This window comes from Pongo abelii, chromosome 19 (assembly GCF_028885655.2).
Source record: "Pongo abelii isolate AG06213 chromosome 19, NHGRI_mPonAbe1-v2.0_pri, whole genome shotgun sequence".
In the NCBI taxonomy this organism is placed as follows: Eukaryota; Metazoa; Chordata; class Mammalia; order Primates; family Hominidae; genus Pongo; species Pongo abelii.
The window spans coordinates 9,443,673-9,457,696 of NC_072004.2; the positions used below are offsets into that span (position 1 = coordinate 9,443,673).

At 44.3% G+C, this 14,024-nt stretch overlaps 1 protein-coding gene across 2 annotated transcripts in view; it reads right to left on the bottom strand.

The window, feature by feature from the left end:
- Positions 1-14,024, bottom strand: part of STX8 (syntaxin 8) — a 326,746-nt gene that overhangs the window by 235,723 nt on the left and 76,999 nt on the right. For both annotated transcript variants that reach the window (XM_002827023.6, XM_054535431.2), the window contains exon 6: positions 9,032-9,124. In XM_002827023.6, coding sequence (XP_002827069.2) covers positions 9,032-9,124 — 93 coding nt within the window. The remainder of the gene's footprint in view (positions 1-9,031; positions 9,125-14,024) is intronic.

Consider the following 14,024-nt stretch of genomic DNA (forward strand, 5'->3'; position numbering starts at 1 on the left):
CAATGACAATTCACAGAAAGACACTGTGATTACTTCTATTAGATTCCTGTTGCTACTCTAATGAATTATCACACACTGAGTAGCCTGGAACAACAGGCATTTACTCCCTTTAGTTCTAGAGATCAGAAGTCTGAAACCAGTTTCACTGGACTGAAATTGAGGCGGCCCCCGCAGAAGCTCTCAGGAAGAATCCATTTCCTGGCTTTATTTCAGCTTTTAGAGCTTCATTCCTTGTACCCTTGGCTCATAGCTCCGTACTCCACGTTCAGAGTCAGCAGCGTAGCATCCTGCTTCAGTCACTGCACTGCCTCAATCTTCCGTTTCAAACTCCCGCTGCCTCCCCTTCGTAAGGACTTTTGGGATCGCACTTAGGGTTCACTGGGATAATCCGGGATAATCTACCCGTCGTGGCAATTTAAACTTTGCACATATGCAAAGTCCCTTTTGCCATTTAAGGTAACATTCACAGATTCCAGGGATCGGGACTAGGATATCTTTGGGGGTCATCATTCAGCCTACCACGCTGTTCTTCTAAACTTTTAACATGAAAATTCAGGGGAGCAGTTCTAACAGCCCCTTACCATGGTAATTCACTGATGTGTATGTGAAATCTTTATCTGATCCTTTTTTGGAGGCGCACAGTCGTATTTTATCCTTTGAGGAGCAAAATCATATTTTCTAGCACGTTCAAAGGACACGCTGGTCTCCTCAATTCCAGGACTGATGCTATGGAGACAAGTGGTTTTCCTCGTCACTCTGGTTCCTGGTGCGGCACATGAAGCAGAGAGGAGATGCCCGCCTGGCCCCTTGTGCCTACACTGTAAGATCTCAATAATCCAGCATCTTGGGCACAGGCAGAGTGGGAATGGCAAGTACTTTTAGGCAAAAATAAGAGCCTGGCCCTCTTTGGTAAGATATCTCCATATGTCGGCCAGCTCCTACAGTGGGGCTGAATTGCTATTTCCTGAGCAACAGTCTCATCTTCATCAAGGCCAAACAAACAAAATGTTCTCATTCAATTTAGCAACCATGTAGTAAACACTTTCTACGTGTTCACTTCAGGTAGCTGTAGTGATCCTGATTTCTGGAAAAACATGTAAAATAACAGTCTCTGAAGCCTTATTCATATTCATGAATTTAACAAATATCATCAATCACTATTTGCCATGCGAGTTAGCACTAGTGATACAACAATGAATAGAATAGAATAGAGTGCCTCCCTTCAATGGGGTTCCAGTGTGGTAGAGAATATAGACAAGTAAATGTCAACCAGTCAGCGAGGGATGCTATGACTAGGGAAATACAGGATCCTAGGGGAGCATGAAAGAAGGGAAGATTTCTTAAAAGAAAAGGATGTCCAACCTAAGCTAAAAAAAAAAAAAAAGTCAGCAGTAGCTAAAGCAAGATGTATGCTGAGGTGGGGGTTGAAGGAGGAAGCAGAGAGGGAGGAATAGTAATTGGCAGGAGGGGGAAGGTATTCCAGCCACTGGAAAAAGTTTAATGAAAGTATCAGAGGGTCGGGCGTGGTGGCTCACACCCGTAATCCTAGCACTTTGGGAGGCCAAGGTGGGTAGACTGCCTGAGCTCAGGAGTTCGAGACCAGCCTGGGCAACATGGTGAAACCCCGTCTCTACTAAAAATACAAAAAAAAAAAAAAAAATTAGCCGGGCGTGGTGGTGCATGCCCGTAATCCCAGCTACTCGGGAGGCTGAGGCACGAGAATCGCTTGAACCCAAGAGGTGGAGGTTGCAGTGAGGTGAGATAGTGCCACCTTACTCCAGCCTGGGTGACAGAGCAAGATTCTGTCTCAAAGAAAGAGAAAGTATCAGAGGCCAGGCCCAGCATTCTGGTGCAACTGATGAACTTGAAGTGGGTCAGTATGGTGGGGTGTGTAATTCCAGTGACAGGGAATGCAATGACTAGATCATCAAGAACCAGTCTGGACTTTACCAGGAAGGCACTGGGAGAGCCACTTAAAATTAATAATGTAGCTGGGTATGGTGGCACATGCCTGTGGTCCCAGCTACTGGGGAGGCTGAAGCAGGAAGACTGCTTAAGCCCAGGAATTCAAGTACAGCCTGGGCAACATGCCAAGACCTTGTCTCTTAGAAAAAAAATTAATAATGTAATAAGATCTGTGTTCTGAAGACAACACTCTGATACAAGGCAGAGAAAGGCTGAGAAGGAAATAAGACACGAAGCAAGGTATCAGGCTACTGCAGTAATTGAGGCCAAGAATGACAGTGACCCAGACTAGGGTGGCAGTGAGGAGCTGGTATGAACAGACTCTAGTGAACTTTAGGAAGCACAGCTGACAGGACTGGGCGACTCACCTCATGAGGAAGGAGTAACTGGGCAGATGAAGAAGGCATTCATGGCGAGGAGAGCATAGGGCCTGGCTTCTATAACATATATACATATACCTATTCTGCTTCATAAATAAAATGGAAATAACCCTCAAAGGGTAAAAAAATGTATGCCTGCTGTTGTTCAAATCAGAAATGAAAACAATAAGTAAACTAGACAGTAACACAGAGGAAAAAATAGGAAACTTAGAGGATTGATTCAGGAGTTGTTTTTTTTTTTTTTTTTTTTTTTTTGAGACAGAGTCTTGCTCTGTCACCCAGGCTGGAGTGCAGTGGCGCAATCTCAGCTCACTGCAACCTCCACCTCCCGGTTCAAGTGATTCTCCTGCCTCAGCCTCCCGAGTAGCTGGGATTACAGGCACGTGCCACCACGCCCGGCTAATTTTTTTATTTTTAGTAGAGACAGGGTTTCACCATGTTTGCCAGGCTGGTCTCAAACTCCTGACCTCAAATGATCCGCCCACCTCGGCCTCCCAAAGTACTGGGATTACAGGCATAAGCCACCGCACTCGGATGATCCAGGAGTTCTAAATCTGACCAGTAGGAGTTGCAGCAAAAGAAAATACAGAAAAACAAAAGGAAGGAAATGACAAAGGAATTTCCCAGAATGGAATCTCTAGATTGTAAGGGCCACCAAGCATCCAAAACAGTGAATGAAAATATACCTACTTTAAGGCATGCTCATAAATAAAAGATCCTAACATTTCCAGAGAGAAGGAAATAATTCACCTATAAAAAATCAAGAATCATGATAATGAACAGCCTAAAAGTAACAACACTCCAGTGGCAATGGGTACAGTATGCGCCAAGATCTTAGATTCCAAACAGCATTTCCCAATAAAAGGAACCAGGCATTCTTGAAGAAACAGCAGATTCCAGGGACAGGATGGAGAAAAAGGAGAGCCTGGGACATTTCATGCTTCCAGAAAGCAAAGAATTGCTCATAGATTGTCAGGGAAACATCCAAAAGGATTGGCCAATTTGGGATATTTGAGCATCAAAAGAATGGCGAAGACCTGCACACACCAGCAGAGATTTGTTCTTGGTGTGATGTCATCCATCAAATCGTGCCTCTATGATTCTTTGTGGTGCTGATCTTTGTGGTGTGATTCTTTGTGGTGGCTCATGCCAAAAGGTCTCAGAACATCAATTCTGTTCATTTTCTTGTTTTAGTGTTCTTTTTAAAATAGAGCTCTGCTGCGGGTGGTAGCTCAAGCCTGTAGTCCCAATACTTTGGGAGGCTGAGGTGGGAGGATTGCTTGAGCTCAGGAATTCAAGACCACTCTGGGCAACACAGGGGGACCAGACCCCCATCCCTACAAAAAATAAGTTAAAATTAGCCAGGTGCTGTGGTGCAGGCCTGTAGTCCCAGATACTCAGGAGGCTGAGGTGGGAGGATCACTTGAGCTTGGGAGATGGAGGATGCAGTGAGACGTGACTGTGCCACTACACTCCAGCCTGGGCAACAGAGTGAGACCAGAACCACAACTCTGGGTTCTGGAGAAGTGCTGGTGGTCTGTCATCAGCCCTTTGTGCCCTCTCACCCATAGAGGCCACCTGGAACTGAAGAGCACTAGAATTTGTGGCTGCATGAGGGGACGTCACCCACTCAGCGTTCCACTCACCAACGCCCCTAGTCAGTGGCCATTAGGGTCTGTCATCACTGGGATTTTCACTTAACTGCTGATCCGTTTCCTCGCTTGGCTTGGTCACTGGCATAGGAACAGGGTAATTACTGGGGTTGGTCAGGCCCTTTTGAATTCTCTATGAGAAGATTAGAAACTGAATTCCAAAACTGAAGATAATTCAACCTTTCAGCTTTGTGGTTATGCTCTAAGTACAACGTATTTTGTTAGTAAGATTTTGATACTTGATTCCAAAATGACCTAGCCTATTGTTTTCCTCATTTAACGAAAACCAAAATTCAGCAGGCCGGTAAATCACATGCAGATACTTGCAGCAAATGTGCTGCCCTTTTCCAGCGCCCGACTCCCTATCACTCAGATCACAATAAAAATCCAGATGAGGCTGCCCTTTTCCAGCGCCCCGACTCCCTATCACTCAGATCACAATAAAAATCCAGATGGGGCTGCAGCCCCATTCTTAACACCTACAGCTATCACGGCCTTTTTTCGCTTTAACAAAAGGAATAAAAGCTGATGATGGTCTTGGCAGGGATACACTTTTTTATCCTCAAAGAGTCTCTTTTCCTGTGACAGAAAATGGCTGACTCTGCCCTATCTCCGAGGAGCAAATGTTCACATTAGAAAACCACCAGCATAGCTGCCTTCTCTCCGGGAGGCCACCACAGAGAAAACCAAGTTTGCATTGGCAATGAAAGGAAGAATACCTCCTCTTTATATATGTACACATGTAGCCATCTGGGTACGAGATGGAGATGAGGACAGGCGAGGCGTGGGGGAAGCAGCAAAAGGGATGGGGGCTAAATGTGTGAGTCGAAGGACCTCTGTGACTGTGATGCTGTGTGTATACACGTCACCACGTGGATGCGCTTCTGTGCATGTGGGGGATTTAGACCTGTAATGTGAGCATATAAGAACCAATACAAGGTACAGCGCTAAATACATTGTCCGCATATTCAACAAGGGCACTGGTTCTCAAATTCGGCAGCACCTTGAAATCATCAGAGGGGCTTCAAAAACTACTGATGCTTGGGCCCCACCCCGGGAGGTTGTGATTCACTTGGTATAAAATTACTGTGGTAGGCTGGGCGCAGTGGCTGATGCCTGTAATCCCAGCATTTTGGGAGGCCGAGGTGGGTGGATCAACTGAGGTCAGGAGTTTGAAAACAGCCTGGCCAACAGGGTGAAACCTCGTCTCTACCAAAAATACAAAATTAGCCGGGCATGGTGGCAGGCGCCTGTAATCCCAGCTACTTGGGAGGCTGAATCAGGAGAATCGCTTGAACCCAGGAGGTGGAGGTTGCAGTGAGCCGAGATCGCACCACTGCACTCCAGCCTGGGCAACAAGGACGAAACTCCGTCTTAAAAAAAAAAAAAAAAAAAATTACTGTGGTAGACAGAACAATGGCTCCCTAAAGATGTCCAGATCGTAGTCCCTGGTGTCGGTGAAAATGTTAGGTTAAATGGCAAACGAGCCATTAAGCTTGTAGATGGAATGTGGGTTGCTCATCAGCTGACCTCAAAATGGGGAGGTGATCCTGGATTATCTGGGTGGGCCCAATGTCATCACAAGGGTCCTTAAAAGTAGAAGAGGGAGGCAGCACTCAGAGGTACAAGTGATGCCATATGAGAGGCACTCAACCTACTGTTGTTGTCTTTGAAGATGGAGGAAGGGGTCGTGGGCGAAGGAATGTAGCTGGGCCTCTCAAAGCTGGAAAAGCAAAGATATGAATTCTCCCCTACGTCCTCCAGAAGGAACAGCCACCCTGCCCATGCCTTAGTTTTAGCCCAGTGTGACTCACATCAAACTTCTGGCCCACAGAACTGTAAGACATTGAGAGAGAGAGAGAGAGAGAGAGAGAGAGAGTGTGTGTGTGTGTGTGTGTGTGTGTGTGTGTTTTGAGACAGTCTCTCGCTCGGTCGCCCGTGTGTGTGTGTGTGTGTGTGTGTGTGTGTGTGTGTGTGTGTGTGTGTGTGTGTGTGTGTGTGTGTGTGTGTGTGTGTGTGTGTGTGTGTGTGTGTGTGTGTGTGTGTGTGTGTGTGTGTGTGTGTGTGTGTTTTGAGACAGAGTCTCGCTCAGTCACCCAAGCTGGAGTGCAGTGGTGCAATCTCAGCTCACTGCAACCCCTGCCTCCTGGGTTCAAGCGATTGTCCTGCCTCAGCCTCCTGAGTAGCTGGGACTACAGGCGTCTGCTACCACGCCCGGCTAATTTTTGTATGTTTGGTACAGGTGGGGTTTCACCACATTGGCCAGGCTGGTCTCGAACTCCTGACCTCAAATGATCCATCCACCTCGGCCTCCCAAAGTGCTGGGATTACAGGCGTGAGCCACTGCACCCAGCCTTGTGTTGTTTTAAGCCACTAAATTGGTGGTAATTTGTTACAACAGCAATAGAAAACTAACACACTTCAACCTGAGGAAGCTAATATTAAAAATCAAATTTAAAAAAAAATGAAAACAACAACAACAAAAAAGAAAACCAACACAGGTATGGCCTGGGCTCTTGGAGTTTTAAAAGCAGCCCAGGTGATTCTAATATGCAGCAACATATGATAACCACTAAACCAGACGAAAGACAAGATAAAGACATGCGGCTTGACTGCCTTATGCTGGACAAAGAAACGGTGCTTTCATATGGGAACTTAGTAAATCATCCCACCAAATTATGCATGTAAAGCACCATCACTTGTTAGCCATCCACCCACAGACACTGCAGCTTACCTGTACGTGTATCATAACACATGATCATCAGTTTGGTGGCTAGAGTCTTTTCTAGTCTCACCCATTGAATAGGCTAAATTTCCTTGGGATGAGGAACAACTGTACACCAGATAGGCAGATTTTCTATAAAGCTTACTTTCCTTTTTTTTTTTTTTTTTTTTTTTTGAGATGAATTGTCACTCTATCGCCCAGGCTGGAGTGCAGTGGCACAATCTAAGCTCACTGCAACGTCTGCCTCCCAGGTTCAAGCGATTCTCCTGCCTCAGCCTCCCGTGTAGCTGGGATTACACGCATACACCACCATGCCTGGCTAATTTTTTGTATCTTTAGTAGAGACAGGGTTTCACCATGCTGGCCAGGCTGGTCTCGAACTCCTGACCTCGTGATCCACCCGCCTCAGCCTGCCAAAGTGCTGGGATTACAGGAATGAGCCACCGTGCCCGGCCTATAAAGCTTACTTTCTTATCAATACTATCACTTAAGGAAGGAACTGACCAATAACTGAATTATATGCAAATACATAAATTAGCCTGTTCGTGTTGGTACCATCAGGAAAAGAACTAAGTTGTCCTCTCTGTGCTGAAACTATTAGAATTGTAAAGAGAGAAGGCTTCTCCATTGGATTTAGTAATCTATTTATTTATGATAGATGATAAACAGGTGGAATTGATTTATGACAGATAAATGGAACAGCACTGTGGGAACAAATTAACTCATTCTTCCCAAGGATGGAGAATAGAAGTGTCTGCTGTAGAATTCTGAGAAGTGCAGCCCTCTCTTCAAAGTGGGTGTTCGTCTATCCCCAGGGCTTCGATGCTTGCTCATACATGATAATTTTTCTTTTTTTTTTTTGAGACGGAGTCTTGCTCTGTCGCCCAGGCTGGAGTGCAATGGTACAATCTCGGCTCACCACAACCTCCGCCTCCTGGGTTCTAGCAATTCTCCTGCCTCAGGCTCCTGAGTAGCTGTGATTACAGGTGTGGGCCACCACGCCCAGCTAATATTTTGTATTTTTAGTAGAGATGGGGGTCTCATCATGTTGGCCAGGCTAGTCTCAAACTCCTGACCTTGTAATCCGCCTGCCTCAGCCTCCCAAAGCGTTGGAATTACAGGTGTGAGCCAACGCACCCACCTGATAACTTTTCTTGAAAGCCACTCCATCGTGGCAGTGTTACTAAAAGCGAAAACCTTAGACAGAATACTTTACATTTTCTTTTTCTCTTCCTACTTTGTCTTCTTTAGAGAGGAAGCTGGTTTAGCAGCAAAAGCAGTCACGTTAGAATCAGAAGACCTGAGCTGGAGTTTAGCTCTGTCACTCATAAGTGATGTGGCCTCAGGGGGCCCCAAAGCCACTCTGAGTTTTGCCTCTCACATATGAGGAGGGTGCTGCCTTCGTGATGCTGTGTGGAGATTAAATGAAATGACATAGATGAAAGGGCTTAGCACACAGTGGGGGCTTTCCATAAATGCCAGCTTCACTGCCACTCAACGACTCCACGCTGTCACACGTCACCTCTACACTGCAGCTGCTCCCATCTCTTCTCTTTGGCTCCGCCCTCTCCCTGAGCCCTGGTACCACGTCTCCCACTGCCAACCGGACATCTCTCGCCGGCATCTCTAATCAGACACATGCAAACTGGACTTACCATCTCACCCAAAAACCAGTGTCTCCTCTCAAGTTTCCCGACTTCATCCTTAACGTAAAATCACTGGCAATCCCATGCACCCGTATTTCTTCCCCCTTCCCACTCGAACAACCCATCCAGGCCCGCCTCAAGCACAAGAGCCTTGCAGATGCCTCCACGTCTTAAACACTCTCCAATCCATCCTGCTTGCAGTTTGCAAATTCATGTTTTTCCAACCAGACTTGTCACATCAAACCGTGAACAAAGATCTTCAAACCCTTTTTTGCCCTGAAGCCTGGTACATAGGATTGAAGAAGAGCAAACTCCACCGGGTGTGGGGATGACATGAGGCCCACACAGCTTCAGTGTACAAAGTGCTGAGCAATTTCATTATCACTGCCACATAGAAGAAAAGCTCTTGGGATGAATGGATCACAAAACACAGTATTGTTAAAAGTAGCTACTGAGAACTGAAAAATTTTTCACCAAATTTCTTTGCATAGTATTTAACAACTATAAATCTGCCACAACCCCCACTCCAATGCATTAAACTGTAACAATCATTGACATTAAACCACTTTACATGTTGTATAATATTAAACTCATTCAACAAGTGCTCAAGCCTTTAGTATTTATGTCAACGGCAAATCTGGTCAATCCCAGACTTCTTCTTACCATTTTGTTCATCCAATTCATTCCCAATTTCCTGCCCCATTTGTTTTTGGCGACTTATGATAGAGGAAAGGGCATCAAGGCCTGCGTCCTGTTCTGAAAGAAAAAAGAAAAATAATTAACTAGAAACTAGAAGAAAACAACTTAAAGTCCATAAGTACACCCAGGCATGTAACACAACTTAACATATAAATCAGTCAGGGAAAAAGAGAGAAAAGAGTTAACATTATTGGAACAAAATTTAAAAATTAAACACCTACCTGACACCTTAAGCTAAAACAATTTCCAAAAGAATTAAGATTTTAAGTATGAAAAACAAAGTAAGATTTGGAAACATGAACATTTAAACTTTCTGATACTTAATATATAAAGAGCATGTACAAATCAATAAGAAGACTGAATATCCCAATTTTTTAAATCAGCAGAGGATACAGGCAAGAACTTCACAATAAAAAAGAAAATAAAGTTTTGACATCGCTACTAATTTCTTAAAAATACAAATAAAAAACTACTTTTTTTGGCTTATCAGATTTATAAGGATTAAAAAGAATGACAATACCTAGGGTTAATTAAATTGTGACGATCTAGAAGCTCCCAAGTACTATGTAATAGGTGAATAAGTTTAATGATGGCTGTATTTCTCAAGTGTAGACTGTGCCCACCTTTTTACCTGCCAGTTCTAAGTCTAGGATGTATGTAAGAAAATATTCAGATAGCATGCCATGATGGATATACAAGGATATTCCCTGAAACATTTGTTTCTTGTGCCAGGTATCAACTTAGTGCCTCTCAGCTCCAAATTCACTCTTTTTGGCTGCTCTATGAATATGAACCAGCTGTGCACAGTGGCTCATGCCTGTTATCCCAGCCACTTTGGGAAGCCAAGGCAGGAGGTTCACTTGAAGCCAGGAGTTCAAAACCATCCTGTGTCAAAAAGTAAGACCTCACCTCTAGAAAATTTTCTTTAAAAAATTAGCCAGGCAGCTGGTTGCAGTGGCTCACACCTGTAATCCCACCACTTTGGGAGGCCAAGGCGGGTGGATCACGAGGTCAGGAGATCGAGACCATCCTGGCTAACACAGTGAAACCCCATCTCTACTAAAAATACAAAAAAAAAAAAAAAATTAGCCGGGCCTGGTGGCAGACGCCTGTAGTCCCAGCTACTGGGGAGGCTGAGGCAGGAGAATGATGTGAACCTGGGAGACGAAGCTTGCAGTGAGCTGAGATTGCGCCGCTGCACTCCAGCCTGGGTGACAGAGTGAGACTCTGTCTCAAAAAAAAAAAAAAAAAGAAAAAAAAGAAAATTCGCCAGGCACGAGGCATGTACCTGTAGTGTCAGTTACTTGGAGGCTGAGGTGAGAGGACTGGTTGATCATCCAGGAGTTCGAGGCTGCAGTGAGCCATGATCACACCACTGCATCCCAGCCTGGGTGATAGAGAGAGGCTCCGTCTCTAAATAAAAAATAAAAATAATTTGAAAATTTTTTAAAAAGAAAATGAACCAAAGCCCTTGAATATTTTTTCCTTTGTCAGAGTTTTTGCTCCCTGGCTCTAGCCTGCAATCTTGGAAGGCTCTTTTAGCAACTGCAGCTCCTTCAGTGCCTGGCCCCTTCAGTGCCTGGCCCCTTCAGTGCACAGTGGCCAGCAACACCCAGAACCAGCAACTTCTCCCAGCACACCCCCTCCTTGGGCAGGTTTATAACAAGAGCGCCTCCATAGAGGTTCTTCCCCATGAAGAGTTTCCCCCAGCATCCCAGAGGGCAGATCTCCAGGAGGTTCTGACAGCAGGGCATCACAGGGGCTTCTGTGAAATTCAGGGACCCTCAGCTGAGGCCTCTCTCAGCCCTGGGGGCGTGGGCTCCTCCCTGGACACTCTGTCTCAGCCTGAGACTTGGTGATTGTACCTTATCCCTGCTAGTTCTGTGTTCCTGAGAGTTCTTTTGACCTCTCGTTAGCTAATCCCTCGTTATTTTAATCCCTGTTATAGTTAATAATTTACATTCAACTTTCCCTGTCAAATTTCTCTCTCCTGATCGGACCCAGAGTGATATATTTATAATAGTGAAAAATTAGAAAGTACCTAAATGCCCAAACATAGAGATTTGTTTATAAATTTATAGTATATCCATGTAGTAAAACACTGTATAGCCACTGAAAATCACATTGTTTATCTATATTTTGATGTTGAAAGAAGGTCATGATATGTTTTGTTTTGTTTTGTTTTTGAGACGGAGTCTTGCTCTATCGCCCAGGCTGGAGTGCAGTGGCGCGATCTCGGCTCACTGCAAGCTCCGCCTCCCGGGTTCACGCCATTCTCCTGCCTCAGCCTCCCGAGTAGCTGGGACTACAGGCACCCGCCACCACGCCCGGCTAATTTTTTGTATTTTTAATAGAGACGGGGTTTCGCCGTGTTAGCCAGGATGGTCTCGAGCTCCTGACCTCGTGATCCGCCCGCCTCGGCCTCCCAGAGTGCTGAGATTACAGGCGTGAGCCACCCCGCCCCCGGCCCCCATGATACGTTAAGTAAAAAAGCAGGAAGCTGGGCGCAGTGGCTCACGCCTGTAATCCCAGCACTTTAGGGGGCTGAAGCGGGCAGATCACTTGAGCCTGGAGTTTGTGACCAGACTGGGCAACACTGTCTGTCTCTACTAAAAATACAAACATTATCTGGGTGTGGTGGCGCATGCCTGTAGTCCCAGCTACTCAGAGGTGGATGGATCACTTGAGCGTGGGAGCCAGAGGTCACAGTGAGCCGAGATCGCACCACCGCACTCCAGCCTGGGTAACAGAGTGAGAACCTGTCTCAAAAAAAAAAAAAAAAAAAAAAAGATACAAAACAAAGTATAGTAAAACAGCTTTTGTTTTAAAAATGAAAATTACTTTGAAACTTTTTGCAAATTTAAAGAGCAAAGTGAGTTTTTGAAAATTTAAAGAAAAAGGTGAGTTAAACTCAAGTTACTCAAGATCCTTTCTTTAAAATTTAATATGTATATTTTAAACTGGGGGTCTCGGTCATGTCTTTGTAAAAATTTTCTTCCTCTAATTTCAGGTGCTTTGAGAACACTGTGAAGCTGAGTGTAATGACTCTTGTTCACCACAGAACACGACGCATGAAGGTAACATTATACCCCTCGCAGCTTCATTTGTCTACAGGGTTTTTGAAATGACTGTTTCACGTGAAGGCATATCTACAAAAGCAAAAATCACAAAGGTCTTACTCGAGGTCACATTAACATTTACTTATATTTTTTCCAAGTCTTTTTATGGAATTAAATCATCAAACTTAGCTCTTTAATTCATCTGGAATTTATTTAAACTAACAGTGTGAGGTAAGAACCCCTTTGTGACATTGTTTGACACTCTGTACTTTTTTTAACTATACGAATGACTGCCGTCTTTAGGGATCATTCACAAGGACCATTTTATAGTAAAATCACTTTATAATGAGGTCCTCTTGGTCTTTAATAACAACCTCTTGGATGGCCTCCAAGATAAATCCATCCTCAACCAAGTGCTCCTATAGGATGACTGATGTTAATAGTAAAATTCTAAATGCATCTGATGAATAATCTATATATATATAGGACTGAGGGTTGAGTGTCAATGTGGATTAAAAGATAAAACCATTTAAAAAGAGGAAAGGAGATTCCTCCACAGTTTCCATTAGGAAAAGAGTCATTAAACTCCTAAAATTGCTTTATTTAGTAGAGACATAGATTATGAATGAAAAATACACTAATTACACTCTTTAATCTCAAACTTGACTCATTATCTGGTTTCGCAACCTGATGATCATCTAATGCACAAGAGAAAGAGAACTAAAAGTTCTGTTCCACTCTAATAATTTTTATAAGCTTGGCAATTCTCTCCACATCTTTAAGTGCTGCAATAAATTTTCATTTCACAATCCAAAGACACAGAAGATTCAGATAATCGAGATGCTGTAGAGGTAATAATAATCACATTCATAACCTGGGCTTCCCCAAGTCCTGAAGAAGCATTTCTAAGGGGAAGGTGGTAGGGCTATCTTAGAGACAATGATCAAAACACAATGCTGCTGACTGCAAACATATAAATAATCGAGAACCATGCATGGCCATGGTGGTGTGCACCTGTAGTCTCAGCTATTTGGGAGGCTAAGGCAGGAGGACTGCTTGAGCCCAGAAGTTCAAGTCCAGCCGGGGGCAATATAGCAAGACCTCTGTCTCAAAAAGAAAAAAAGAAGAAGAAACCATACCACGCAGTTTCTTTTTTTTTTCTTTTTTTCTTTTTTTTTTTTTGAGACAGAGTTTCACTCTTGTGGCCCAGGCTGGAGTACAATGGCATGATCTGGGCTCACCGTAACCTCCACCTTCCAAGTTCAAGCAATTCTCCTGTCTCCGCCTCCCCAGTAGCTGGGATTACAGGCATCCACCACAACACCCAGCTAATTTTTATATTTTTAGTAGAGACGAGGTTTTGCCATGTTGGCCAGGCTGGTCTCGAACTCCTGACCTCAGGTGATCCAGCTGCCTCGGCCTCCCAAAGTGCTGGGATTACAGGCGTGAGCCACCACGCCCAGCCACCATGTAGTTTCTTACCAACAAAACTACCATCATAACTGCCAAAATCTGCCCTACTCTTTCACATAACCCAAGTCATGATGATATCACAAGAGGGCAATTGTAACATACCACACTCTATTAGTCATTATTCTATTTTACAGTGATTCGAATTTTTAAAAATGGATGGATCATTGTTACAGATAGAATAATATCCTCCATGTCTAAGATGTCCATATTCTAATCCCCGGAAACTATGAATATGTTCCCTTACATGGCAAAAGGGACTTTGCAGATGTGATTAAGGTTAAAGAATCTCAGACGGGGGATTAGCCTGGATTATCCAGGTGGATCCAATATAATCATATGAGTCCTGAAAAGCAGAGAACCTTTCCCAGCTGCCGTCAGAGGAAGTATGAAGACGGGTCAGAGAGATATAACTTGCTGGCTTTGAA